The sequence below is a fragment of the Rosa chinensis genome, chromosome 6 (genome assembly GCF_002994745.2).
Source record: "Rosa chinensis cultivar Old Blush chromosome 6, RchiOBHm-V2, whole genome shotgun sequence".
Classification (NCBI taxonomy): Eukaryota; Viridiplantae; Streptophyta; class Magnoliopsida; order Rosales; family Rosaceae; genus Rosa; species Rosa chinensis.
In genome coordinates, this window is record NC_037093.1 from 56,262,746 (window position 1) to 56,288,851 (window position 26,106).

General features: G+C 37.5%; 4 protein-coding genes across 10 annotated transcripts; all 4 read left to right on the forward strand.

Annotated features, from left to right (window-relative positions):
- Positions 1-3,951: 3,951 nt before the first annotated feature.
- Positions 3,952-13,733, forward strand: LOC112172216. 2 transcript variants are annotated; one of them, XM_024309471.2, is made up of 28 exons: positions 3,952-4,136; positions 4,320-4,548; positions 4,703-4,812; positions 6,159-6,263; positions 6,389-6,538; positions 6,703-6,804; positions 6,922-7,346; positions 7,499-7,620; positions 7,748-7,839; positions 8,043-8,262; positions 8,372-8,432; positions 8,615-8,763; positions 8,882-8,955; positions 9,027-9,200; positions 9,314-9,385; positions 9,865-9,966; positions 10,053-10,142; positions 10,487-10,562; positions 10,670-10,766; positions 10,846-10,915; positions 11,023-11,202; positions 11,327-11,449; positions 11,535-11,618; positions 12,059-12,243; positions 12,355-12,493; positions 12,595-12,654; positions 12,905-13,009; positions 13,300-13,733. In XM_024309471.2, exons 1-28 carry the CDS (start codon positions 4,059-4,061, stop codon positions 13,411-13,413), a joined length of 3,588 nt encoding a protein of 1,195 aa, XP_024165239.1. In that variant the 5' UTR covers positions 3,952-4,058; the 3' UTR covers positions 13,414-13,733. The 2 variants fall into 2 exon arrangements, with proteins under 2 accessions (XP_024165239.1, XP_024165238.1); XM_024309470.2 differs by having other exon boundaries at positions 6,703-7,346.
- Positions 13,734-14,410: 677 nt separating this feature from the next.
- LOC112172219 (thiamine pyrophosphokinase 1) lies at positions 14,411-16,557 on the forward strand. 2 transcript variants are annotated; one of them, XM_024309482.2, is made up of 6 exons: positions 14,411-14,707; positions 14,805-14,901; positions 15,238-15,310; positions 15,542-15,643; positions 15,790-16,039; positions 16,122-16,557. In XM_024309482.2, exons 1-6 carry the CDS (start codon positions 14,575-14,577, stop codon positions 16,238-16,240), a joined length of 774 nt encoding a protein of 257 aa, XP_024165250.1. In that variant the 5' UTR covers positions 14,411-14,574; the 3' UTR covers positions 16,241-16,557. The 2 variants fall into 2 exon arrangements, with proteins under 2 accessions (XP_024165250.1, XP_024165249.1); XM_024309481.2 differs by having other exon boundaries at positions 14,501-14,707; positions 14,810-14,901.
- A 327-nt stretch (positions 16,558-16,884) lies between these two features.
- LOC112172217 (DNA mismatch repair protein PMS1) lies at positions 16,885-23,019 on the forward strand. Of its 4 annotated transcripts, none has more exons than XM_024309475.2 (11): positions 16,885-17,033; positions 17,277-17,937; positions 18,029-19,309; positions 19,884-20,137; positions 20,220-20,346; positions 20,533-20,601; positions 20,750-20,823; positions 21,627-21,692; positions 21,793-21,896; positions 22,127-22,308; positions 22,576-23,019. In XM_024309475.2, exons 2-11 carry the CDS (start codon positions 17,377-17,379, stop codon positions 22,699-22,701), a joined length of 2,844 nt encoding a protein of 947 aa, XP_024165243.1. In that variant the 5' UTR covers positions 16,885-17,033; positions 17,277-17,376; the 3' UTR covers positions 22,702-23,019. The 4 variants fall into 4 exon arrangements, with proteins under 4 accessions (XP_024165243.1, XP_040364783.1, XP_040364784.1 ...); XM_040508849.1 differs by having other exon boundaries at positions 19,893-20,137; XM_040508848.1 differs by having other exon boundaries at positions 16,982-17,027; positions 17,271-17,937.
- A 743-nt stretch (positions 23,020-23,762) lies between these two features.
- Positions 23,763-25,981, forward strand: LOC112169462 (probable U6 snRNA-associated Sm-like protein LSm4). Of its 2 annotated transcripts, none has more exons than XM_040507949.1 (8): positions 23,763-23,921; positions 24,052-24,094; positions 24,270-24,311; positions 24,433-24,531; positions 24,636-24,713; positions 25,074-25,110; positions 25,320-25,526; positions 25,562-25,981. In XM_040507949.1, exons 2-8 carry the CDS (start codon positions 24,092-24,094, stop codon positions 25,714-25,716), a joined length of 621 nt encoding a protein of 206 aa, XP_040363883.1. In that variant the 5' UTR covers positions 23,763-23,921; positions 24,052-24,091; the 3' UTR covers positions 25,717-25,981. The 2 variants fall into 2 exon arrangements, with proteins under 2 accessions (XP_040363883.1, XP_024162258.1); XM_024306490.2 differs by having other exon boundaries at positions 23,766-23,921; positions 25,320-25,484; positions 25,606-25,981.
- The last annotated feature ends 125 nt before the right edge of the window (positions 25,982-26,106 follow it).

Consider the following 26,106-nt stretch of genomic DNA (forward strand, 5'->3'; position numbering starts at 1 on the left):
CTGTCACTATGTATTATACGTGTTGCCGATTACACCCTCTCATTTCTCATCTGTATCGGGTGGCCCAAAACCCTGTAGCTTCTGGGTTTTTGATTACAGTGAAGAATTATCTTCCCTACCCCGATTTAGACTAATTTCTGGATTAGTTGGTTTTGATTGGATAATCTGAGTCAGAAAATTATCTTACTCTGAGCATTATCTTCCACTCGAAGTCCGAGACTCTGTAATGCAGAGAATACCAGTCAAGATTTTTTTTTTTTTTTTTTTTGCAAAAATCTGGATTTCTTGTCAGAATCTAGTATGACATCATTTCTAGAAAACCTAGCTATAAGCAGGTGACTGAATTTTAGGATTGGGCTTAGCCCATTCCCTTTCTTATTGGATCAAGGAACATTACAACCCCACGTCAGTATTCACTTTCTGGGGAATTTTATATTCGAAAATTATACTTGATAAACCTTCTTGTGTTAATGTTTATTGCTCATTGGCATGGGGAGGTTTGTTTCTCACGCATTGTGTTGGAGATTGAGCAGAAGATGGGGGTGCTTGATCTCCAAAAGTGTGGAATACAATCGGATTTTGGAAGGTGTGCTTTTCCAAAATATGAAGATTTTTCACTTCTTGAGTTAAGTTATATGTATTGAAATTTCTTTTACATAACTTACATGATGATAGATAGGAATAAGTCGAATAACAAGTTAGCAAGAGCGCAATTTAAATTTTAGTTTAAAATGAAAATATTTATCTACATATTTAATAAAGAAGACAAGAATAATTAAAATCATATATCTCATATACTTGAATGCTCATTATACGCTATACGACGGCCTTCATTGGAGCAAGTACTAGCTAGTTTTACTTTCCTAGTTGTTGGAATTGTCAAGTAGAAATGTCGTCATTGCTCTAATGATTGGTGTTGCAATTCAGACTTAAAAGTTGAATTTTGATGTCATGTGTTGATCTTTATAACTTGTCATGCTAAAGTTAATTGGTGGATTTCCCACAATTGTTTAGTTCTTCCCCTGGCCTTCCCGAGTTCCCGTACATCATCCCATTCGGCGTCCGGTCCAAGTCTACTATGAATCAAGTCGGAGGGCATTAGTTAATATCAAGATTCGGATGGATTAGTTAACATCAAGATTTGGTGATGTTCATCGTTCATGTTGCGACTTGTGAGGCAAAACATGACACCGTTAGTGAACAGTGCACGTTGAGAGCGTGAGAGGAGGAGATTATTTGACTGTTCAGTGTTCACTGCTATTGTATTCTGTCTGGTTTTTTTAATTTTTGCTAATGGCAATTCTAATGAGTCAAAATGCATGAACCAATAATGCTATATATAAAGTTCCTTCCCCGCTTTCTAAGGTCGGTGATGTAAATTCAGATTCAATTACAAGTTGCATTGGGTCATATATATTTTAAAAGAAAAATGATTACGTTCATGTTCTTGACCTCCACCCTTAGTTCACCTGTTTCCAGTTGTGTTAGTATGTAAGCACAAGTTGAATCCTTGATAATCTATAGTTTAAAGGGGGGTAAATCTATAGTTTAAAGGGGGGTAATCTTGTGTAGGATAGCCGTGTTATGTTGTTAGTGCGTTAGTATGTAAGCACAAGTTGAAGCCCTGATATCAAATCAAACTATGATTAGCATACTTTTAAGAGGGGTAAATTTTGTGAAGGACATCCGTGTGTTGTTTTTTGGATAAACATCCGTGTGATGTTGATAGTGTGGTTGTCCAATAAAAACTCATCAATTGATAATTTTTTATCATAAATATTTTTATTTTTCAAACGCATCGATCCTTACTAGTGTTCATATCTGCTATTTATATCATCTATTCAAGAAAGCGGCAAAGAGATTAATATGTACAACTGTAAAATTATCTCCAAATGAGATAATCACATGTGAATGATAATCATTAAGAAAAAAGCCTTCAGGTAATAGTGGGAGTGACATGTCAAAGGTATCCGAGCCTAAACCCTTGCCCTTGAAGCTAACAGGCTCAAAATAATCAATAATCAATTTAGTTCTTTGTCCCTGTCATAATCATTGTTTTCATTATGGAACTACAGTGATAATGAAATAGTTAGATGTTTCTGGCCAAGTGAATAAAAGTTTTATTAAGGAATGTACCCTCAAATTTTAGAAGTACCATTCACCGTATTTAGATATAATAGCATATTTCGTACAAAACTATTCATTTCGTTTGTTCTTATCCTGTTTGAATTTTAGTATGGAGATAATTTTCTTCATGAGGCCTCCTCCCATAACCAAGGGTTATATGAAGACGAGAGGAACACTTCCCTCACCTCATTTACATGACTAAACTCAATGTTAGTTTTCTTATGATGTATGTACACACACACTTATTATCCAAGTGCAAGACAAATTTAGTAGTTGATATTGTGGCGGTGATAATGGTGGTCGAGTATGTTGTTCAGTTGTTGCTTGTCGTAATATTTCATACTAAAAAAAATAGAAAATATTTATAGAGGTGCAAGTAAAATGATGATAATTTCTCATTCACGGATTTTGTACTAACACATGTATGAGTTACATAGTAAAATCACGGTATGGAACAACAATTACTGTAAGCATCTCCTAGTCAAGCTTCTACATTGTGGATCTCGCTTTCCCTTTGTTTTTGTATTTATCCCACGATTTTCAAGTGCAAAGTTCATATATTAAAGTTCAACATTTTGTTTTACGACCCATAGAATTCACAATGTAGAATGATAGTTGTTGTATCTTGATATAGTTTTTACATTGATTGAAAATCTCGCTTTTATGTGTTTGTTAATTGAGTCTATGGTCCTTTAAATACAAAGCTTTTACAGTGAAGTTCGACATTTTGTTTTCACGACCCACAAAATTTTGGATGTAGGACAACATGATCTTGCTTTTTTCCCTTGTTAATTTAGTCCAAGGTTTTCCAAATGCAAAGCTTTTGCAATAAGAACCAACCCCATTAAAAAAAAAAAAAAAAAAATAAACAGCAATTGCTGCGTGCTCGTGCTTTATCTTTCAAATTGAAGACTTTACTTTTCCTTGATTTTAAATTGAGCCTATCATTCTTTTCAAACAAAAAAAAATTGAGCCCAGGGTCTTTAAAATGCAAAACTTCCGCATTCAATGTTTGAGATATTGTTTTATGACTCTAGATATTCAAAAAAACTTTCGAATATTTCACCAATAAAAGCCTGCTTATCTAAATTTATTGTCGTTAAATTGTTATTTCTAATATATCTTTGTTGTATTTTCCTCATTAAAACTAACGCACCATCATTTTATATACTCATTTAGGGAAAGAAAATCATCTCACTCTATCAACTGTTCTTCTTTGACACAAATCCTATGCATTTTTTGCTTGGTCAAGCTATTGACCAACTGAATAACAGATTTGGTTGCTTGAATCTTGTCTTATTAACAAAAAAGGAACAAAAAAGGAAATAGCATTAGGATGTTTTAATTTTTTTTTAACCATGTTTCAACAATCCCATGCAAGAATATTACACATGGAAACTTTTCTCAGGTGAACAGATGAGACATATCCATTTGGAAAAACATCATCAATACAGAATCTATCAAATTTCAAATGCAATCTCCAAAACGTCAGGAAATGAAAAACCTCCTATTTTTGATAATATCTGTTCTGCATTTATGAAAATAAATAAAAAACCACCAACATTTAGAAAAGAAAAATCACTGTAATTTGCAACTAAACGTCTCAAACCAAACCAGGATTTTTTTTTCCTACTTCACTCCCACCGCCTCATTTCCAATTTTTCTCCCCTTTTCCTCTAAAAAAGAACCAAAACCATTCTTCTTCAAAAAAAAAAAAAAAGAACCAAAACCATATAAAAGAGAAAAAAATAAACAAAATAAAAAAGCCAAAACCTTTATTTTTTTTTTTGAGAAAGCCAAAACCATTATGATTGATATAGCTTGATATCTCCTTCAATCATTTTACTTCTCTCTCTCTCTCTCTCTCTCTCTCTATCTCTCTGCACCCAATACCTTGTTTGGATCAGAGACGAAGAAGAAGACACCACACCATGGTTGAAACCAGACGCAGCTCTTCTTCCAAACGCACCCTATCGGCCTCTCCTCCCCCCAATCCCAAACGCTCAAAGGTACAGACTTTGATTCCCAATTAGCCCTAATTCCTGTCTTTCTCTCTATTCCCTTATCTGGGTTTTCAATTTTCTTTATTGCATGCGCGGTTTTGTCATCAAAGATTTGATCTTTATGGGTTTTTGATTCTTGGTTTTTTTTTTTTTTTTGCTTGATTGGTTTGAATTTCACCAAACCCTTAGGCCTCTGATGCTTCGTCATCCAACAACGGCGTTCGGAGCGGCACGCCGACGGAGCCTCTGGGTCCGATAAAGGAATCTGAGTCGCAATCTCCGGACCTCGAGCTGCGATCCCCTGATCCGCAGACAGCTGATTCCTTGAAGGCCGTTAACGGCTCTGATGCGGCGGAGAGAGCCCCTGATGACGTGGCGGAAGCGGAGGCCGCCGCCTTGGGGTCGCCGCAGCCTTTGGGTAAGAATCTTGTTTTTTTTATTTTATTATTATATTTTTTTTATGAATCTGGGGTTTTGATTTTTCGATATGAATTGGGATTTGAGTTCTCTGGGTGTGTTTAGGTTTTAAAGTTTGAATTTTGAATTTCGGGTGTGGGGGTTTCTTTCCTCAGGCGAGACTGCAGTTCGTTCTGGGCTGAAGAGGACTAAGAAGGTTCCGAAGAGGAGTGCGAAATCGAATCAGAAACTGGCGTGGGGACAGCTTCTTTCCCAGTGCTCTAAGGTTTGTTTTCTTGCTTGTTACTCCACTCCTCAATGTTCACTAATCAATGGGGCCTTTAGTTAAACAACCTGATCAAAATGTATGCATGCATTGTGTTTTCCATGGTACCGACTTATCACATTACAATGTGTAAAGATATGTTTATATGCTAATTGTGGGGTTCTGTCTTCCCAGCATTTTGAACATAGTTGTTGGTTTTGAATTTGCAAGTTTGTTCTCGCATAGGTCGTTTTTATGTTCAACATGTTAGGTTCTATCAAGTACAGAACAGAGTTTGCTCCCCTCTCAAAAAATAAATGTAGAATAATCGCATGCAATCATATTATTTTTTGCATAGAGTAGCTGGGTGAGTTGAGAAGTTTTATATGCCTAGACAAGAGTAATTATATGGTCAAGGGGAGGGCTGTCAGGGTTTAAGTGTTTTACAGACTATCTTCGTAGAGAGAGGCTCACAGGAGTGTTTGAAGTTGCTTGTGATGTACCATTATTTCTCTATCTATCCCTGCACATATACACACCCATATATGTTTGAATGTTCTGTGGGTTGGATATGCACGACTAGGATTAATGTTCGTCACTATATATATGGTTCAGTTGCTTACAAGATTTAAACTTGAAATGCTTAATTAAGAGTCTTCCATCTATAACCTTGTATGCTTGGAAGTATCTGGCTAGGGCTTATGGTATCCATATTTTTCTCATCAAGGGCTTATGAGAGATTAACCTGTGTCTCTTTAATGGAATGGTGTGATGCCATCTGATGAGAGCTAAGTTTAATGAATGAGTGGAAAGGTTGTCTTAACAAGGGTGGGCATAACAACTCTGTTTGTAATTGGAGTAACATAGGGTACCGGATGAGATTCCCTCTTGTTCGGGATGTTGGAACATCTGAGGAGTTCTATGTACCAGTACTGATTAGTTCAGATGTATTGGGTTCATAATTACAACTCTTCCTTCTATGCCACAATGTCATATCTGCTCCTTACTACACAAGTGATTGATATAGTCTATTTATCAAGGCTGTTGAAATGAATTCAGTAAAAAGTGCTTATGATCTTAATAATCTCTGAAGTGATGATATAGGGTCTTCGTATTCTAGTTCCTTCTGCTGAGCATTCAAGGTCATATTAAAAAAGAAAATAATTTTATATATTTAATATCTAAGCACCAAACAATTGTACTGTTTGTGTTATATTTGTTTTGTTTCTTTGCCGCTAATATGATTAAGACTACTGAGTTATTGATATTTATGCTAAGGTATGATTCTTGCTCTCTCATTTGATATTACTGAGGCATGATTCCTGCTCTCTTATCATTTTAGACTAATTCTCTTAATCATTTGCCAGAACCCGCATCAGTTTCTTTGTGATACTTTCACTGTTGGCCAAAGTCGTGAATGCAATTTATGTCTTAAAGATCCATCCGTTAGTACTACACTCTGTAAACTTAAGGTACTGCCTTTTATACCACTTGTACATAAAACCTGAATGGTTTCTTTTTTAGACACTCCAGTTCTGCTTAAAAAGCTGCTGGTCTGATATTATCAACTCTTTTTTAATCATTTGTATTTGCATAGCCGGGTGAAGGTTCGTCAACTGCAGAAATGGAAATTACAGGGGGTAAAGGTTATGTTCAAGTTAATGGCAAGGTTTACCAACAAGATTCTAAGGTTATTCTAATTGGAGGCGACGAGGTTGTTTTTGGTTCATCTGGAAAACATGCATATGTATCCTTTTTGTTGAAGTATATAGCATTTATGATATACTATATTCACATCTGTGGTTGACCAGAGCCTCATTTTTCCTGTGTACTTTCTTCTTGTATATTGTTGTTTTCAACCACCCTATATTTACTTTTTAATGTTCAATAGATTCCTTGACAGTGGATCAGATTTTCATGCAGCTCACTAATGGTAATATAGCTGCTCAAGGCATTCCTTCAATTAGCATATTAGAAACCCAGAGCTCTCCGGTTAATGGGTTACATATTGAGGCAAGATCCAGGGACCCCACAGTTGATGGGGCATCTATATTAGCATCTATGTCAAATGTGCCAAATAACTTGTCACTACTTCCAGCATCTGCTAAAGCTGGTGGTGATCTGCAACAGGATGCTGATATGCCTTCTACTCCTTCTGGTTGCGGAGGGTCAGACGATCGTACTCCAGACACTGAGATGAAGGATAGTACTAATGTTAATGATGGTGACAAAGATATTGTTTCATTCCCTGACACTGCCAACGAAAACCCCAATCTTGATAACCTTGCATTGGACATGGATACTGAAACGGGAAAGGCCTCTGGGACTAGGTGGCCACCTCTTCTCCGAATGTTGGGTTCTGGTGCCAAATTTGATTTCAGTGGCAGCCTTTCAAAGATTCTTAATGAGCCAAGAGAACTTAGAGAACTCCAGGATTTTGATCCTGCAATTTCGCTGTCAACTAGGCGACAAGCATTTAGAGATAAACTGCAACAAGGAATTCTAAATCCTAATGATATTGAAGTCACATTTGAAAGTTTCCCATACTACCTAAGGTATAACCATTTGCTATAATTGACATTTACTACTTGACTTCATTGAATATGTTTTGTTTCAACTTTTATATTTCTCTGTCTATCACATGTAGAAAAGTGGAACAGTTGCATTATCTATTTATCACTCATATAGTATATCTTTTGCAATACAGTGACACAACCAAAAATGTTCTGATTGCTTCCATCCACATTCATTTGAAGTGTAATAAGTTTGCAAAGTATGCCTCAGATCTCCCAACTGGGAGCCCACGTATACTACTATCTGGTCCTGCAGGTATTTCTTCCATTTTCTTTTTGCACCACTGGCTTCTAATTCTTTGGTTTATTGATATTGGTAGTTTGACTACTTTCCTTCTCGTTTTCTTATTAAGCCATAATGATGCATTAGTTTTGTTTTGCAGGATCAGAGATATATCAGGAAACTTTGGCAAAGGCACTTGCGAAACATTTTGGTGCTAGATTGCTAATTGTCGACTCTCTCGTCATGCCTGGTGTATGTTTTTTGACTTCTCCATTAGATTGTTTGTTTCTTTTAAATGGATTCTTGTTTTTTTTTTCTTCAGGTGTATATTACATTATATATATTTTTATATTCTTAACTATATTATTCTGGCAGTTTTTGCTTCATAATATCAGTAATCAGATTTCTAATTGTGGAATGTTTTTCTTTTGGATATTATATAAACATAAATCCAGGGGCCAGCATCCCAGAATGCTGATTCTGTTAAAGAAGCAGCTAGGGCCGAAAGAGTTTCCATGTTCACTAAACGAGCTGCACAGGCTGCTGGATTAAGGCATAAGAAACCAACCTCCAGTGTTGAGGCTGAAATTACAGGTGGATCCACTCTAAGCTCGCAAGCTCTGCCAAAGCAGGAAACATCCACTGCATCCTCCAAAGGCATTACATTTAAACAAGGCATGCTATTTTTCTTTAAAATATCTATTCCTCCTGTTAATTTTTTTTATGTGTTGTATGCTTGTATTGATCTATAAATTAGTACTTTAGCTGCCTATGTAATGTGCAGGTGATAGGGTGAAATTTATCGGTGGTGCTGCGCTTTCTTCGCTGCATAATCCTCCTCTAAGGTACTTTTCATGCATGATGATAAACTTTAATGTTTCTTTGTTGATACAAAAGTTTATTTATTTTTGCATCATCTAAAATTTGGATATATATGTCATTTTCTGAAGTAGGAAGATTGTGCATGTGGAACTTTTCAGATGCCATCAATTTTTTTTTCAGTGCACTAAATATTTATTTTCTGCAGGGGACCACAATATGGTTACAAAGGCAAAGTTGTTCTTCCTTTTGAAGAGAACGGGTCATCTAAAATTGGTGTTAGATTTGAGAAAACGATACCAGATGGCAATGATCTTGGTGGTCTTTGCGAAGAAGATCGTGGTTTTTTCTGTCCTGGTGATCTTCTGATACTATATGATCTTATATGACGTGCCCTTCTTTTTTTTTGTTGCTGTATTCATGTTTATGGTCAAAAAGTATGTGCATTTGTTTTAATTTTGGGCTTATTATGCAGCTAATCATCTAATTCGCATTGATGCTTCGGGAGGTGATGATATTGACAAGCTTGCTATTAATGAACTTCTTGAGGTACTTATCGCACTGTACTGGACCACGATAGTTGTTGTTTTCTTGGTATTAAAATGTAAGCACTCGTGCAGGTTGCATCAAATGAGAGTAAAAGTATGCCTCTAATATTGTTTATGAAAGATGTGGAGAAGGCAATGGTAGGTAATTCAGATGCATTTATTCACTTCAAGAGTAAACTTGAAAGTTTGCCAGAGAATGTTGTTATAATTGGCTCCCATACCCAGTTGGACAATCGTAAGGAAAAGGTAGGAAGTTGAGGATTTTGTTTTATTCCTATCTTCTGACTATTTACTGTACAATCTGTACTCTATATAAGCATATATATGCAGTTTCACCTAACTATATTATATTTTTCCAGTCCCATCCTGGTGGTCTTCTGTTTACGAAGTTCGGTTTCAGCCAAACAGCTTTGCTCGATCTTGCTTTTCCGGTATGCTGGTCTACTATCTTTTCCCTTTCCTTTGTTGTTGTTGGCTTATATGGCATGAAGGCTTGATTTTGGTAATGTGATATCAATCTGTGATCACGTTGATTTAGATTTAGATTTAGATTTGTGCCTAGTGTATCAATTCAATGCTGTAATGTGCCTAATAGATTTTCATGAGTTTTATTTGATATCTAAAATCTTATCTGCTCTCTCTCTCTCTCTCTCTCTCTATATATATATATATATATATATATATATATATATCTCAAATTATTTTAATCAACTTGAAACTACCCGAATTAGAGATTCATCCCTGATTACCTTGAAATGTGTGATAGATCCAGCAGAGCGGTATGGAATTTACATCCTACTGGGAATTTTGAGATTTTCTGGGCAAGATTAAAAACTCTTTGCTTGTATAGTTGTGAATGGTGTGCTGTTGCTTTAGGAGTCAAAATGAAACATTTACTTTTGGTGATCAGGATAACCTTGGTAGGCTGCAAGATAGGAGCAAAGAAACCCCTAAATCATTGAAGAATCTTACTCGGATTTTTCCCAACAAGGTGACAATACAGCTACCTCAGGTAAATAGCCCCTTTCTTATATTAGTTATTCTGCTGTTTACCTCTTTGTTATTCGTGAAGTAGCATATTTTTGTCTTTCCTGGTAGGATGAAGGTCTACTTTCGGACTGGAAGCAGCAGTTGGATCGTGATGTTGAAACTCTGAAAGCACAGTCAAATATTGTTAGCATTCGCACAGTGAGTATATCTGGTCTCATTTTCTATTTATTCTATATGCTGCTGCTGCTGGTTCTTCTGTGAAAAAAAAGGTCTGTTCTGAATTTACTTGATCAAACTTTAAATTGTTAATGTTCTCATTGAAGCAATCTACAAGTAGTGTGTGTACACCCTGTTGTGCATTCAAACACATAATCTCTTAAGATCTGCCTATGTAATTTCTGATATATATCTGCATGATGATGATATGTAATTTCTGATTCTATATGTTCTAATCCTTTAGCTTATTTGTTTTAGTTACTCCATGATTGTGTTCTAGTTTTTCTAGGCTGGCCTCGTTATTTACAATGATGTAATGCTTTCAGGTTCTTAACCGTATTAATCTGGATTGCCCCGACCTTGAAAGTCTGTCGGTTAAGGATCCTGCCCTTACAACTGAAAGTGGGTAATCTTGACTCGAATTTTTGTAGTGCTGACATTTTGCAGATGATCATGAGCGGAATCTTCTCTTAAAATTTCTAATTTCCTTTTTTTTTTTTTTCGTGTAGGTGTTGAAAAAATAATAGGCTGGGCTTTGAGTTATCACTCTATGCATTGTTCTGAGGCTGAAGTTAAAGATGGAAAACTTGTCATTTCTACTGAAAGGTTGTACTTTTTTCCAGTTGTCTATAGACTCGGTGCATTATCTATTCTCTTTTGCTAATGATATCATTTTATATTTCAGTCTTAAATATGGACTGAACATTCTACAGGGCATTCAAAGTGAGAACAAAAGCACAAAGAAGTCACTGAAGGTTTGTATGTTAGTTTTTTGGTGCTTAAAATGTGCTTCCTGCTTGTTAAGGGACTGCAAATGTTTTTCACTGTAATTTGTATTGGACCTAACTTCATGAGTTTTCAGGATGTGGTCACTGGAAATGAGTTTGAGAAAAAGCTTCTTGCTGATGTTATTCCACCGAGCGACATTGGGGTTACTTTTGATGACATCGGGGCCTTGGAAAATGTGAAGGACACACTGAAGGAGTTGGTGATGCTTCCTCTTCAGAGGCCTGAACTGTTTAGCAAAGGACAGCTGACTAAGGTCAAAGCATCTCTTTTTTTTTTAATAATAATAATTATTTTTTTATATCTGCTCATCTTTTCTCCACTGCATGGTACATTCTCTCTTGCATGCTTGTTTTTTAATCGTTGGTCTTACTCTACAGCCTTGCAAAGGAATCTTGCTGTTTGGTCCCCCTGGTACTGGGAAAACTATGCTTGCGAAGGCTGTTGCAACTGAAGCTGGTGCAAACTTCATTAACATATCAATGTCAAGTATTACTTCAAAGGTAAGTATGCATGTTACTGAGGTTGTTGGACATTTATTTCATAAGATCTCTAGAATCATTATGACACCTGTAATTTGTGTTGCAGTGGTTTGGGGAAGGAGAGAAGTACGTTAAAGCAGTGTTCTCGTTAGCTAGTAAAATTGCTCCTAGTGTTGTATTTGTTGACGAGGTTAGTTTTTGCCATGTCTTAATAACTTGTTATTCTTTCCTCATTTGTTTTTTGATTTTCTAATGTCTTTATTAAGTAAAAAAATGAAGTACATAGTTCTCCAAAAGTATTTACAAGCTGATAGGGCGGGTAAGATGGCTTACTTACACCCATGTGTTTGGAAGGCACTTATTAATTTCGAAGTCCCTACTGTCATGCAAGATAGCCATCTCATTTTATAAGACTTGGTTTCTTTTTATATTTTTTGTTTCTTTATCCCTTGGCATGGTTGGACCCACTACTCAAGTATCTACCTGTAAAAGTAACTAGTATTATCATTATCATTATCATTATCATTATTATCATTATTATTATCATTATCATCATCATCATCATCATCATCATCATCATTTTTGCTGGTCAGGATGGCTAGTAATTATTTCTTATGGTTACTGTTGTAGGTTGACAGCATGTTAGGAAGACGTGAAAATCCTGGGGAACATGAGGCTATGCGTAAAATGAAAAACGAGTTCATGGTGAACTGGGATGGTCTACGTACAAAGGATAAAGAACGTGTATTGGTACTCGCTGCTACTAACAGGCCTTTTGACCTTGATGAGGCTGTTATTAGGAGGCTTCCGAGGAGGTAAATAAATGATTTCATTTTTTTCCTTCTTTTTTATGTTCACTTCTTGTTTCATAAAGTTTTATTCACCGTGTTTCTACAATATTGATATCAATTCAAAATCATGCGCAGGTTGATGGTTAACTTGCCAGATGCTCCAAACAGAGAAAAGATACTGAGAGTTATATTAGCCAAAGAAGATTTGGATCCTGACGTTGATTTGGAAGGAGCTGCCAGTATGACAGACGGGTATTCTGGAAGTGACCTAAAGGTTGCCTATTAAGTTTCCAAGAGTCTTCCATCTCTCTTTCAATATCTATTTTTCTTTTGGAATCTAATGAGTTGGTGTCTCCCTTTTTTTTTCTTTGGCAGAACCTTTGTGTTACTGCAGCTCACCGTCCTATCAGGGAAATCTTAGAAAAAGAAAAGAAGGTTGGTTTTGGTAACCTTTGTGTATATTTTTATTTTTGGGTCAAATAGTGTCTGTTCTTTGTTACTTGTGAACTTCCTTCTCTCTTTTTTAAATTGGGATTGAACTGTTTGAGTGGAGTGGTAGTGTTGTATAACAAAATATGTTACCCCTGCTTGCATATGCGTTCATTTGCCATTGTTTTTCGGACTTTGTTAATTGAAAATTTGGTGGTGTTGTTGGTTGTAAATGTTCCGTGCGTGCTTATCTCAGGAGAGAAGTTTAGCTTTGGAGGAGAGCAGACCTGTACCGTCGTTGTATTGCAGTGCTGACATCCGCCCTTTAAAGATGGAGGATTTTAAACATGCGCATGAACAGGTATGTTGTGACTAATGCTGATTCAAAATTTCTTATAAGTAGTTTTGTTAAAATTTTGAATTCTTGATTGTTGCAGTGGGCATTATGTGATGTCCAATTATCTTATATCCTTTCATCACTATCTTTTTCGGCTTGTAAATTACATGTCATGAAGGAAGCATTGGGATGTATATGTGTGCATTATGTGTTTTCTGAGTGTTGAATTGAGGGATTGTTGTAGTACTCTGAATTTTTTTAGTATGAATTTGAACTTTTGTTCAATTTGGTTTAAACATTGAGACTGAATGCAGGTCTGTGCAAGTGTGTCATCTGAGTCGACAAATATGAGTGAGCTCCTCCAATGGAATGACTTGTATGGAGAAGGTGGATCAAGAAAGAAGAAATCGCTCAGCTATTTTATGTAGAGTAGGTTTTTTTTTTTTTTTTTTTTGGTGTATAGAAGTCCTTGTTTTGTTCATTCTTCTTTATCCAGCTAAAAGGCGCAGCGGCAACACATGTATCCTTGGCAATCCCTTAGAAGGTTCTGTCCCCATTTGTATGATATATATATATAGGTTTTTTCTCCTCCCCCCTCGCCCCCCTCTCTTTCTAAATTGAATTACATTAACATACTTGATAGGAGTTTCATAATCAGGTTATCTGACTAGCCTTTGTCATTTCTCTTGGGCCTTTTGCCCTGTACATACTAATTAATTAATGAACAATCTTTTTGCCATTTTGGTCATCGCATTCATGTTGAATTAATTATCATTGCATGTGGATGTAATATTATGGACATTTATATGTGGCAATGGCTGTCAAAGCTTATTAGTGTCTGAACATCTAATTTCAAGTGTGTTTGTTTTTTTTTTTTTTTTTTTTTTGGGGTAATATGGGGTTTGTGAATCTCTCTTATCGTATTGGGTGACTAATATGGAAAGCAAAGGGTTCCACTTCTTTTCTTATGAAAATCGATGATAGTCGAAGATAGGTGCAACATTAAACAGAGTATGAGACGTGTGAGTTGGTATGTGTTTAATTTGGCATGGTGTGTGGTAATTTGGGAAGCTAGTGAGAAGTCTCAAAACTGGTTCATTTGTTCTTTGCAATTGTAATGGTATACTTTTAACATATTTCAAGTTACTAATTACATTAAAGAACGCTTAATCAAACTCTTTTGCAAGTATATAGAAGTAAAAATGCCGACTTGCGTGACGTCGTCGTGGATGCAACTCACAGCATCAACAAACACATTGGTAAATCGTAGAAAGTAACTGAAAGTCACCAGAGACAGTGACCACAGATAATTCTGTTTTACGCCCTTTGTTTTTTACTGGAGGTGGTTGTGGGGTCTTGGTCAAACTTGCGACTGCTGCTACCTCTATCTTTTATTCTTTTTTATATAGACGGAAAAATCGGCACTCGGATACTATATTTTCCTTTTCTTCTCCTTCAAATTTTCCTTTTCTTCTCCTTCAATCCATCCCATCGGACTCAAAAACTCTCGGACTCCGATACTGTGCAGTGGCCCCAAACGGCACGTTGTTTTAGAGTTCCAGTTGCGCGGGAGAGTCGTCGTCGTCGTCATGGAGCTCATGTCTCATTCCTCAACCTTTCTCCTTCCGGCGCCGTCCAATCAATCGCCACCGTCGCTGACGTATGCGCTGGTGGTGCTCAACCAGAGCCTCCCGAGGTTCTCTCCATTGCTGTGGAGCCACGGTAGTTATCGTGGACCTTCGTTTTGCCCAGTCAGTTCGGTTGTTCCTTTTTATTTTTTATTTTTTATTTCGATTTTGATTGATTTCTCTGAGAGCAGCGCAGCTGCGATTGTGTGCGGACGGCGGTGCCAATCGGGTTTATGATGACATGCCTCTGCTACTGCCTCATCTAGACGCATCAGATGTTCGCAAAAGGTTCTCTACTTTCTGTTTGATTGGTTTTGACTTGTTTACTCGGATTTTGATATTTTAGAATTGAGCTTTTGAAATCGTTCTTGGAAGTTTGTTTACGGGTCATTGTGTAGTGGAGATTAAGCTGCGAATTCGGGCTTCTTCTTCTTTTTTATCAAATAAACAACAACTAGTCTATAATTATGAGTTGAACTCACGACCGCCTACTTTTAGAAAATAATGAGAGATTTATACAACAATCAAACTCGGATTTGCTCTTGTTATATTTGTTTGTTTAATTTTATATTGCAATAAATTTTCTGGCTTTAAAAAAGATGAGATGCTTTGATTTGATATTAGGTACAAGCCTGACGTTATTAAAGGTGACCTGGACTCAATCAGAAAGGAAGTCTTGGAGTTTTATGCTAATATGGTTAGTGGAGCACTTTTGAGCTTCAATCTTAAAGCGTATTTCTAAACGTGTTTAGCTACCGTTCCTTTTTATGTCTGCCAAAACTTGTATTGCTTGATGACGTTAGTTGATTCAACCTGGATATTCAGTTTATGAGATTTCTCAAGGAATTCTATTTTTCTCATGTTTGCATACGTACACGTGGTGGTATGAGGTTTTATCGAGATGTGTCTATTTGGTATTTGAATGCAGGGAACCAAGGTTGTTGATGAGTCTCATGATCAGGACACTACTGATCTTCACAAGTGTGTAGCGTATATATGTGACTGGGCACAAAAGCTAGACAAGTCTAATGTAAGTTATACGCTTTCTGATTCATCTGCTTTGAACTTTACATTGTCCTTGCATTGAAGTTGGCAGATATTGATGTTTGCTAAATTGGCTGCTAGTATGTTTCTCATATTTTTGCAGTAATTGATTCACTTCTTTGTGTACATCAGCTGTGCATTTTGGTTGCTGGAGCACTCGGTGGAAGGTTTGACCACGAGATAGGAAACATCAATGTGTTATATCGATTCTCGACCATTCGAATAATCCTTCTTTCTGATGATTGCCTCATCCACCTTCTTCCACGGACACACCGTCATGAGATCCATATTCAATCTTCAGTTGAAGGTCCTCATTGTGGACTTGTACCGATTGGGACTCCATCTGGAAGCACTACAACTACCGGGCTTCAATGGGATCTAAGTGAGTAGTTCTCAATGGCATAAGCATAGTTAATTGTCATCTTTGTTATGAGAGTCTGACCCGCTCCTACTTTCTTTTTCAGATGAAACAGAGATGAAGTTTGGTGGTTTGATAAGTACTTCAAATCTTGTCAAAGAAGACAAAATAACAGTGCAATCTGATTCAGATCTTCTTTGGACTATAACCATAAAAATGCCGTAGTGCGGTGCATTTAGAGATGACTAGCAAAAGCCACAGATGTCGCAATCCTTTCTTGCACTGTCATAGTTCCTTGAGTTATCATAGTTAGATTTCAACTTTCAATCACCATCTATTCTTCCACGTCCTCTTGAAGTCCTTCACGGTCTCTGTTCGGTTAAATTGCAATTTGTATTCTATTAGCATCTCTATCACGTCCAAATGTCGCATTATCTTTTCAGATTCTTGTATATGGTTGAGAGTCATTATTTGCATTTGTTTGATTTACACATCAATTTGTTGTCAGTTCACTCAATTCGTAAAAGTTGAATGTTCCAAGATATGTGAACGTGGCCATGAAGCTTTATAAATCACCCCTGCAATAGTGCAATTTAATAACTTTTTTTTTTTTTGTCACTTTTAGCGTCTATTTCTTTCCCTGCACCGGTTTTTTTTTTTTTTTTTTCAGAAATAAGAATCGCATTAAAAAACAATCTAGATAGTTACATCAGAAATAAGTATACGGCTCATTTTCAATCCAAACTTAAAATGTAGGAAACAAAAGCGCATTTTTAGTTAGAGTATGCACCGGTTGAATTTGCCAAAAGATAAATTACTAAAATTCTTCTATGTACTAACAGTGCAAGTGATCAAATACTTAACGTTTTTTAAGTCCGGAGAAAAAATAAATTCTGCACCGGATGATAAATCTTACCGTCAGTTTTCCCAATATAAATAACGTCACCGCCAAAACAGTTCTCTTCATTTTGGCGGCAAAATTACAATCTAGGGATTTGGGATTAGGGCTCTCTCATAGTTTGGTAGAGTCAGTTTACCAAAAGCAAGAAAGAACGAAGGAAAACTAAAGAAACTGCATTTTCATTTCATAATCAGGACAGGGTTCCCACAATAACATATATATAGTCTTTACAAAAATGTTATAATCTGAACCAACTGTCAACTAGAACCAAAACGTGTCCAGCTCAAGAGTTAAAGCTAATAAGATAATGGACCAAAAGCAAGGAAAGTCAGGAATGAACAGTAAATGATCTTATCATAGTTACTCTACAGTCTCATAAACCTCTCTTTCTCCAATTCTAGGGTTAATTTCTTCTTCATATTCATGGCTTAATAGCTGAGGTTGATGATTTAGGGTTTCAATGGAGGCGACCACCCCTCCTTCCGATTCTCCATCTATAAAACCCATAAACAAGTCCGTGGTCCACAGAATCTGCGCCGGCCAAGTGATCCTCGACCTCTCGGCCGCCGTCAAAGAATTGGTCGAGAACAGCCTCGACGCCGGCGCCACCACCATCGAGATCGCGCTCAAAGACTACGGCAAAGAGTGGTTCCAGGTCATCGATAACGGCTGCGGCATTTCGCCCAACAACTTCAAGGTCCTTGCCCTCAAGCACCACACTTCCAAACTCGCCGGATTCCCTGACCTCCAGTCTCTGACGACGTTCGGGTTTCGCGGCGAGGCCTTGAGTTCTCTGTGTGCTTTGGGGAATTTAACGGTGGAAACCAGGACCAAATACGAGCAGGTCGCCACGCACTTGACTTTTGACCATTCCGGTGTGTTGGTAACGGAAAAGAAGACGGCGCGGCAGGTCGGCACCACCGTAACGGTCAAGAATCTGTTTGTGAATTTACCGGTGAGGTGCAAGGAGTTCAGTCGCAACATTCGGAAGGAGTATGGGAAGCTGGTTTCTCTATTGAATGTATGTATGTTCTAGCAAATTTTTCGTTTTGTTTTCGCCGTAATTTGAATGCCATGGTTTACATTGTGTAGTGTGATGTATGAATTTTTAGGCCTATGCTCTTATTGCGAAAGGGGTTCGGTTAGTCTGCACGAATGCCATAGGTAGAAATGCAAAGTCTGTGGTGCTTAAAACGCAAGGAAGTGGTTCACTTAAGGATAATATTGTGACATTGTTTGGGATGAGCACTTTCAGTTGTTTAGAGCCTGTGAGTATATCTGTATCTGATAGTTGCAAGGTTGATGGTTTCCTTTCCAAGTCGGGACAAGGTAGTGGTCGGAACATGGGAGATAGGCAGTTCTTTTTTGTGAATGGTCGACCTGTGGATATGCCTAAAATTACAAAGCTTGTGAATGAGTTGTATAGAGGGGCAAACTCCCAGCAGCATCCTATTGCCATATTGAATTTCACTGTTCCGACAAGAGCGTGTGATGTCAATGTTACTCCTGATAAAAGGAAAGTGTTCTTTTCTGATGAGAGCTCCATACTTGTTGCCTTAAGGGAGGGTCTGCAGCAGATATATTCCACTAGTAATGCTCGTTACTCTGTTAATAAAGTGGAGGAGCCTGCCAAAGAAGCAGGCAGGTCTCAGTTGTGTTCACCTCATCAAAGGTCTCATAAACAATTAGCTAGGGATGATGATGATGATGATGTTCCTGAAGAAGTTCGTCCGGCTGATAAAGCTGAGGAGGCTACAAAAGAAGGAGGCAGGTCTGAATTGTGTTTTCCTGGTCAGAGGTCTCATATGTTTCTGAGACAATCCTCTATAGATTCTGTACCTAAAGAAGTTAGTCCTGAGGATCACACTCCAGAAGGCGATGCTCCTCTGAAAGCTGCGGAAACTGATTCTGAAACTAATCATGATAAGGAAGGGTTTAGCCATGAAAATTCAATGGGGAAGGATTTTGCTTTAAGAGTACACAGCATTAAGGTCCATGGAACTAGTCAATTGACAAAGAATCTCTGTAGTATGAAAGCTGATCGAATTGCAGCAAATGGAGATTCATGTAGTCATTCAAGCTCTGTACAAGCATCAATTAACCAGTTTGTAACTGTAACTAAAAGAAAACATGACAGTATTAGCACAGTCCTGTCTGAAATGCCTGTCCTAAGGAACCAAAGTCTTCATTGTCAATCCAAGAATGATTCACTTAATGCTGTTTCAAAACCCCCACTTAGTCATCAGCAGATCAACGATTCTACTGAAGTTGATAATTCTGCTGAAGCTGGTGAGAATGAGCCATCCAAATATTTTAGAGTAGATAGGATCCTCAACAAAATTAGAGTTCCAGTTTCTCCTAAAGGCAAGATTGAGGGTGAAGGACATGGAGAAGTAAGTGGGTTTCTACCATTTTTCTTCTTCTATGTTTGGTTTCTTTTTGCTTAACCGTTGACATAGTTCTTACATAATTGAAGGTTAAGGAAATCATGGCTGATGTTTTATGGCTCTAAGTTCTTGCATTATATGGCCTTTTTTGTGATATTGGCTTTAGGGTTATTATACACCATTACAGGAAATGTTTATTTTGAAGATATGACAGAATAGGAAGCACTGTAATTTGTAGAATTGTGGCGTATATCTATATTGTAAACAAATGAGATATTGGTAGAACAGGACTAAAAGTCTACTGAAACAAAGGAAGAAGGAAAACTAGTGAGCTGCTCAAGGAGCATCTCTTATTTATACACTCTTGAGTTCTTAAATGTCCTGCTGCTCAAGGCGCAATGTGTCAAGCATTTAGTTTGGAATTACTAAAAGAATGAACTCTGTAGATTAGTTGCTTTTGGTTCCACTTTTAAGGAGGGACCTGTTGTTTAGTATCATCTTCAGGACACTGCTGTGCATGACATCTCATGAAACCTGGATGATGAAATTTTTGTGCCCACCTTGACTATTTTGGACACAGGGTTTACAGGCTCAACAGAAAGCAGTGCCTGTTGCTGATATGGCACCAACTGCTTCACCCAGCAGGGATATAAGTCTGTCTGAAGATCTGCCAGCTGCATCACCTTCTTCTTGTATATTGTCAAATACTCCAAAACCTTCTTCTGGTCTTATGATGTGTTCGACCTTGAGATTTAGTCTCCAGGACCTAAAGACAAGGAGGCAGCAAATATATTCTAGATTGCAATCAAGCATACCTGGAGTAAAAGCACAAAGGTTTTAGAGTCGTAACTTCTTTAATCTGTAATCTAGCACTGCAACCTGTTTTTATGGAAGTGATTTTTCTGGTCACTAGCAGGTGCTATACTGCTGCAACACTGGAGCTTTCTCAACCAGAAAATGAGGAGCGGAAAGCAAGGGCCTTAGCTGCAGCTACCACAGAGTTGGAAAGACTTTTCAGAAAAGAAGATTTTGGTAGAATGAAGGTTGTTGCTTGCATTAGCTGATTTTTGTGCACTACTTTCGGTTTCTTGATAAGAGTATTTATGTAATGTTCTTTGTTTCCAAAATATCTTAAACTCTATCCATTGCCTCCTAAACTTACTGCATATGAAGTGGCTCTCTGATTATGTTAGATGGCACTTGACCTCCAGTTGTTTCCCAACTCTTAGGTGATTGGGCAATTCAATCTTGGCTTCATTATTGGGAAATTAGATCAAGATTTATTTATCATAGATCAGGTATTTTTCTAGCAGTGCTTCTGAAGTTCTCATTAAATTTTCTATTGGTTGATGTTAATTCTTTCTTCTTAATTTATCCTCTGCATTCACAAATACGAACCTAATTGACAAGTGGTACCTTCTTGATACAAGTCTTTTCTGTTTCCAGCATGCAGCTGATGAGAAGTACAATTTTGAGCGCCTGTCACAATCTACCATCTTAAACCAACAGCCGTTGCTTAGGTGAGTTATGGTTTTGAATTAGCTGTATTAGACATATCCTTATTCATCAAAATGTAGGATTATCACTGCAGTGTGCTAATTTTTTAACAGTTTACTGGAGAACTCTATATACTTCATCTCTGCCAAACCATGCTAGAAACTTCATGTCTGTCACCTATTATATAGCATATGACATTAAATTCTGGTGGTTTAGCAGCATCACATTAGTAACGGTTCCAAATTGTATAGTCTCTTGGATTCCTTGTATAGTTCTATTTTTTTTTTTGTGGGCTTCACCCTGTTTTTATTGTTAATGCCACTTTTAGGGAGAAGGAAAATCAATCTGTACTTATGTCTACATTTTTAACTGGAAAATTGGACCTGAATGTCCTTCAAAGTAGTTTCTGATCCAATCACTTCTGAACTGGATTTTCTATGCCCTTGAAGTTTTTGAGGCAATATTTACATTGTTTGTCGAACCATTTGGTTCATTTTTCTTGTGTGGCTAGCAGAGAATCTTGTCCAGCTGTCCTCTTCCCTAAATTTTTACACATGCATTGTATAATATGGGAACCGATGGTGCTTTAACAATTCAAAAGTGGTTAAGTTGAAGATTGCAGTTTAACTAGGTTGTCAGTAATAGACTCTTGGGAGAAGAAGGGACAGATTAGGTGTTTGAAAATTAGCTTGAACCTTGATGGTCTTGTCCATGCAATGACCTTTTAACCTTTCTTTTTCATTTGGTCCTTTATTTTCTTCTGCTTATGCAGACTCTCTCTAAATTTAACATCAAGTTCTGAAAGTTTACTTCTTTGAGTATGCAGGCCATTGAGGTTGGAGTTATCTCCTGAAGAAGAAGTTGTTGCTTCAATGCACATGGACGTAATCAGGTGCAAACCGAGTCCGACCATTTTCATTCCTAGCATATTTATTCATTAACATCTAATTTTGTTTGTTTCTGATGATTATGTGGATTGGTTCCAATCTCAGGAAAAATGGATTTTCTTTGGAAGAGGATCTACATGCTCCGCCTGGTCACCATTTTAAATTGAAAGCTGTTCCCTTCAGTAAAAACATAACTTTTGGAGTTGAAGGTATGAGTCATCCCTTGTTTTCAAATATTGCATGTTGCTAGTTGGAGAGTAATAAGCACTCGGTGAGTTTGGACCATAAATGTGAGCACTAATATGTACATTTGAATGTCCCATGTTCATATCGGACATTCCTTATCCTGCCTAATCATTCTATATGATTACAGGTTATACTAATGTGAAAAGTCCACATGCTCTTTCCGCAGACAGTGAATTATTGTTTGTTTGAACAGATGTGAAGGATTTGATATCCACTCTTGCTGATAGTCATGGGGAATGCTCAATCATCGGTAGTTACAAGATGGACACTGTTGACTCCGTTTGCCCTTCTAGAGTTCGCGCGATGCTGGCATCACGTGCATGCAGATCATCTGTTATGATTGGAGATGCCCTCGGAAGAAATGAGATGCGGAAGGTAACCACATTTCATAACTTTGTATATGTTATGATCCTCCACCTGATATGCAACCACTCCTACCCGCCCTTGTTGGTAATGAGAATCATTAATTATCATTTCACATTAGTTTTTGTTGTATAGTGAACCTTATTTCTAAAATGCTAAAGTTCTCATGAATGGTCTTTCTAGTTTTAAACTTCCAATGTATCTGGTCCTCACTTTTTTGGGGGAAGTTGTCGTTGTGAATACAATTGAAAATGCTGACTTAATAATCGACTGTTTCAGATTCTCGAGCACCTGGCGGGTCTGAAGTCTCCTTGGAATTGCCCTCATGGCAGGCCAACCATGCGACATTTGATTGATTTGAAATCCATACACAGGTCTGAAGAAAACGATGATGCAGAGTCTTGATGGATCTTCCCAAACCTTTCCAGACGTGTGATGGTTACGCCTAACTTATTATGCATCGACCTCGCAAGTTTTATATAACAGCCCCCCTTCCAAGTCTGGCACTCGTGTACATATAATATCTGGGGGTTGGGCAGGTCCTCTGTAAATGTTTTAACCCTGTACCTTGGTTACGATGTGACTATGTGAGGGTTGGAATTTGTATGGTCTGCGCATTCAATTTTGATGCTGGAGACTATCAACTCTTTTGGCATTTTTGCATTGGGCAGTCCCCCATTTCGTTATGCCTTGAATATGCATATGCTCGGCTTTTATCCCACATTCTCGCCATCTCTTTTTTTTTTTTTTGGCAATATGTTTGTTGGGGCGTGCATTAAGATAAATTCGGAATTTCTTTTGTTCTTCTTAAGCCTGTAAGTTCTTAAAATGTCATCTCTAGACTCTAAATTATTCCCCTCTCATATAATCATTTTCAAGCGCTTATCAAACTGATAGAACTCAAAAGTCACGTTGCAAATTTTTCTAATTTGTTTTAGAGTTAGAAAACTATAAAATTCATAAAACAAAATAAAATTGTTTGAGATTTTAGTGTTTTATCAATATCAAGTGGAACACGTTTGAAAATCAAATTTTACGAATGATACAAAAGATTTTCAAGAGAAAAAAAAAAATGGTGATTGCAGGGTTTAGCATGTTTCGGCATTATACAAGTATCTGTATGACACCTCTCAACATGTCAAAACATATCAAGTCCCATTCCCATTTAAATTGTCACATTTCTTAATCTCACAATTAATAAAACAAGAAAGTGTTACCATTCATGAATTGCTGAATCTTTTATGAAGTTATTTTTTTTTACGATTTAATATTTCATATTTCACGAGCTCATAAATAATAGATTTCTAAAGGGACTTCGATCAAAAAAAAAAAAAAAAACAAAGTTTCTGAAGACATTTCTGAGCTGGGAGCATCAACAATCTAATTTGAACCGCCACTAAAGAAAAGAAAGAGAAAAAAAATCGTATTTAACCAACCCTGAATAAAGTGTCTGAAGAGGGCTAAAAGTCACTCTATTTTTAACCTTGTAAAAAAAGACTAAAACAGAGCCCCGCTCCACGTTCATAGAAGCAAAGAAGACGAAGAGGGCTAAGCAGAGTGGCGAAAAGCTTCGGTCTCTCTCTCTCTCTCTCTCCCCTTCGCGATCCCTCCGAGGCTATTTTCCGGTAATCCTCTTCATCCTTCAGCTACGGTTTCCTCTCCTGCTTTCCGCTCCTAGAATAGTTTTTTCAAATACCAAATTTTCTAGGGTTTTATATTGTTCCTTCTCTAAATCCTCCTCTGGCTTTGTTTCAGGTGACTTTTGATTTTCGCGGCCAGCTCCGTGCCCTAAACGATGGTACGTTCCTCTTCTCGTATAATCTCTGTTACCGTCTCTTTGTGGTTTATGAGAATTGTGGAAACTGAGCTGTGATGACTGTGCGATTTCTCGTTTGAAGCTGAAAGCAATCACAATTTAGGGCTTTTTTTTGTTAGGGTTTTGTTTTGACTCTGTCAAATTTTGGCTTTTGCAGCTTCCGCTTTCACTGCTCAAGACTGCCCAAGGGCACCCCATGGTAAGATCGTGGTCCTCTGTTGTGAATTTTAGAGTCGAAATTACTGGGTCAATGCACCATCATGTTTTGGTTTGCTGTTCTATCAGATTTTTGATTTGCATGTTCTGACATGCTATAACAGTTGGTGGAGCTTAAGAATGGGGAGACTTACAATGGCCATTTGGTGAACTGCGATACTTGGATGAACATCCATCTTCGAGAAGTCATCTGCACTTCCAAAGTGAGTCTTTTGTCGTATGTTTTTAAGCTGGATTTAGGAGAAAGAAAGAAAACTGTTTGTGTATGTAGTATATACTCATTGAGTGTTATTACAATACTGTGTAGGATGGAGACAGGTTTTGGAGGATGCCCGAGTGCTACATCCGTGGGAATACTATTAAGTATCTGCGAGTTCCTGATGAGGTATGCTTTGGGATTATTGTTTTACTTTGTTCCTTCTGAGGGAAGTTATATCATGTTGTAACGTCCATAAGCAGACTTTTGATTTGGTTCATGGTTGCCATGTTGTCTACTCATGATAGTAAAGCCTTGATAGATTTCCATCATGCTTTGTGGGGGAGAACTGTGTGTACCTTTATAATGTGTGGATGCATTTTGTCAAAGTTACTACTCCATGCAACGTCATTAGTTTGGCTTCTTTAATACAGGAGTTCCATATAGTCTTAAAATGCAATAGGAGTTGTCATTCTTTTATTTGTTCTGATTTCAGTACCAATACTTTGCAATAGGGTCTAATCTAGTGCCGTTGCCTTTGTATATCAGGTGATCGACAAGGTTCAGGAAGAAACCAAGAGAACAGGTATAGTGAACTCTTTTAAACTGGGGTTTGGTTAGTTATCTTGATAATCATTTGTGAGCTGGGAAGTAGATGTTTTGTTCTGCTCCCTCTCTCTAACCAAAAGGGAAGAAAGTGTCTTTGTTGTTCTTTATACCTCTACAGTCAGGCTTTTGTACATTGAGATGAGTAGAAATTGCTCTAATGTTATGTGCTTTGATAAACTTCTCCAGATAGGAAACCACCGGGAGTAGGGCGTGGAAGAGGAAGAGGAGGTAGGGAGGACGCTCCTGGTGGACGACAACCAAAAGGCATTGGACGTGGCATGGAAGATGGTGCTAAGGGTGCTAGTGGAGGTCGAGGCAGAGGTGGACCAGGTGGAAAGGCTGGTGGAAGAGGTAAACTTGCTAACCCATCTACTTATTTTCATCAAGTAGTAAGAGGTTCTTATTTTTGCCGGCTGTTGAGATAAAATGAAGTGTTTGTAGAAGTTTGATCAATATCTGGATTTGCTTTCAGGTGGAGGACGAGGCCGAGCTTGATTCAGCTTATAATGTGGAACAACTTAGATGGGCAAGTTGCTACTTCTTTTGTGGCCCGATGCGTTTGTGGAATCTCGGGGTTTTCTAGTTATGACAGTTTTTTATGTATGGTAATGTGATGTTGGAATGGTTCTTTTCACCATTGTTAGCCTGGTGTTTCTCTTAAGAAATGGTTTTCGTCTATTGGATTTGAAAGTTTTATGCCGACAATATATTCATATTTGTTTAGTTGGTACCTCTCAGTCTCTCTCGGTGAGCACATGTTGCTTGAGATACCTATGTTCCTAGTTTGCCGGATGAACATTGTTTTTTGTCTTAAGCAAAAATTATAGCTGTTTCTTTTTCTGGTGATACTTATTGGAATTTGGACCTTAATCACTTTGAGCAACTCGTGTGCTTTGTGTGTCAACTCTATTCAGAGGGATAATAATACCAAAATGGTGCAAGAAATTCACAGGCTTGGACTGCTTTTTCTTTG

Excerpts from the sequence above, each read along its gene's own strand:
- LOC112172219 (XM_024309482.2), top strand. The coding sequence starts at position 14,575 with ATGGAGCTCATGTCTCATTCCTCAACCTTTCTCCTTCCGGCGCCGTCC. Across the intron at positions 14,708-14,804 it reads TCCATTGCTGTGGAGCCACG|CGCAGCTGCGATTGTGTGCG; the intron begins GTAGTTATCGTG and ends CTCTGAGAGCAG. Across the intron at positions 15,311-15,541 it reads TGGAGTTTTATGCTAATATG|GGAACCAAGGTTGTTGATGA; the intron begins GTTAGTGGAGCA and ends ATTTGAATGCAG.
- LOC112172217 (XM_024309475.2), top strand. The coding sequence starts at position 17,377 with ATGGAGGCGACCACCCCTCCTTCCGATTCTCCATCTATAAAACCCATA. Across the intron at positions 20,347-20,532 it reads AAGATTTTGGTAGAATGAAG|GTGATTGGGCAATTCAATCT; the intron begins GTTGTTGCTTGC and ends CCCAACTCTTAG. Across the intron at positions 20,824-21,626 it reads AACCAACAGCCGTTGCTTAG|GCCATTGAGGTTGGAGTTAT; the intron begins GTGAGTTATGGT and ends TTGAGTATGCAG.
- LOC112172216 (XM_024309470.2), top strand. The coding sequence starts at position 4,059 with ATGGTTGAAACCAGACGCAGCTCTTCTTCCAAACGCACCCTATCGGCC. Across the intron at positions 8,263-8,371 it reads AGGCATTACATTTAAACAAG|GTGATAGGGTGAAATTTATC; the intron begins GCATGCTATTTT and ends TGTAATGTGCAG. Across the intron at positions 8,764-8,881 it reads TCGTGGTTTTTTCTGTCCTG|CTAATCATCTAATTCGCATT; the intron begins GTGATCTTCTGA and ends CTTATTATGCAG.
- LOC112169462 (XM_040507949.1), top strand. Across the intron at positions 24,532-24,635 it reads AAGTCATCTGCACTTCCAAA|GATGGAGACAGGTTTTGGAG; the intron begins GTGAGTCTTTTG and ends AATACTGTGTAG. Across the intron at positions 25,527-25,561 it reads TTATTTTCATCAAGTAGTAA|GAAGTGTTTGTAGAAGTTTG; the intron begins GAGGTTCTTATT and ends TTGAGATAAAAT.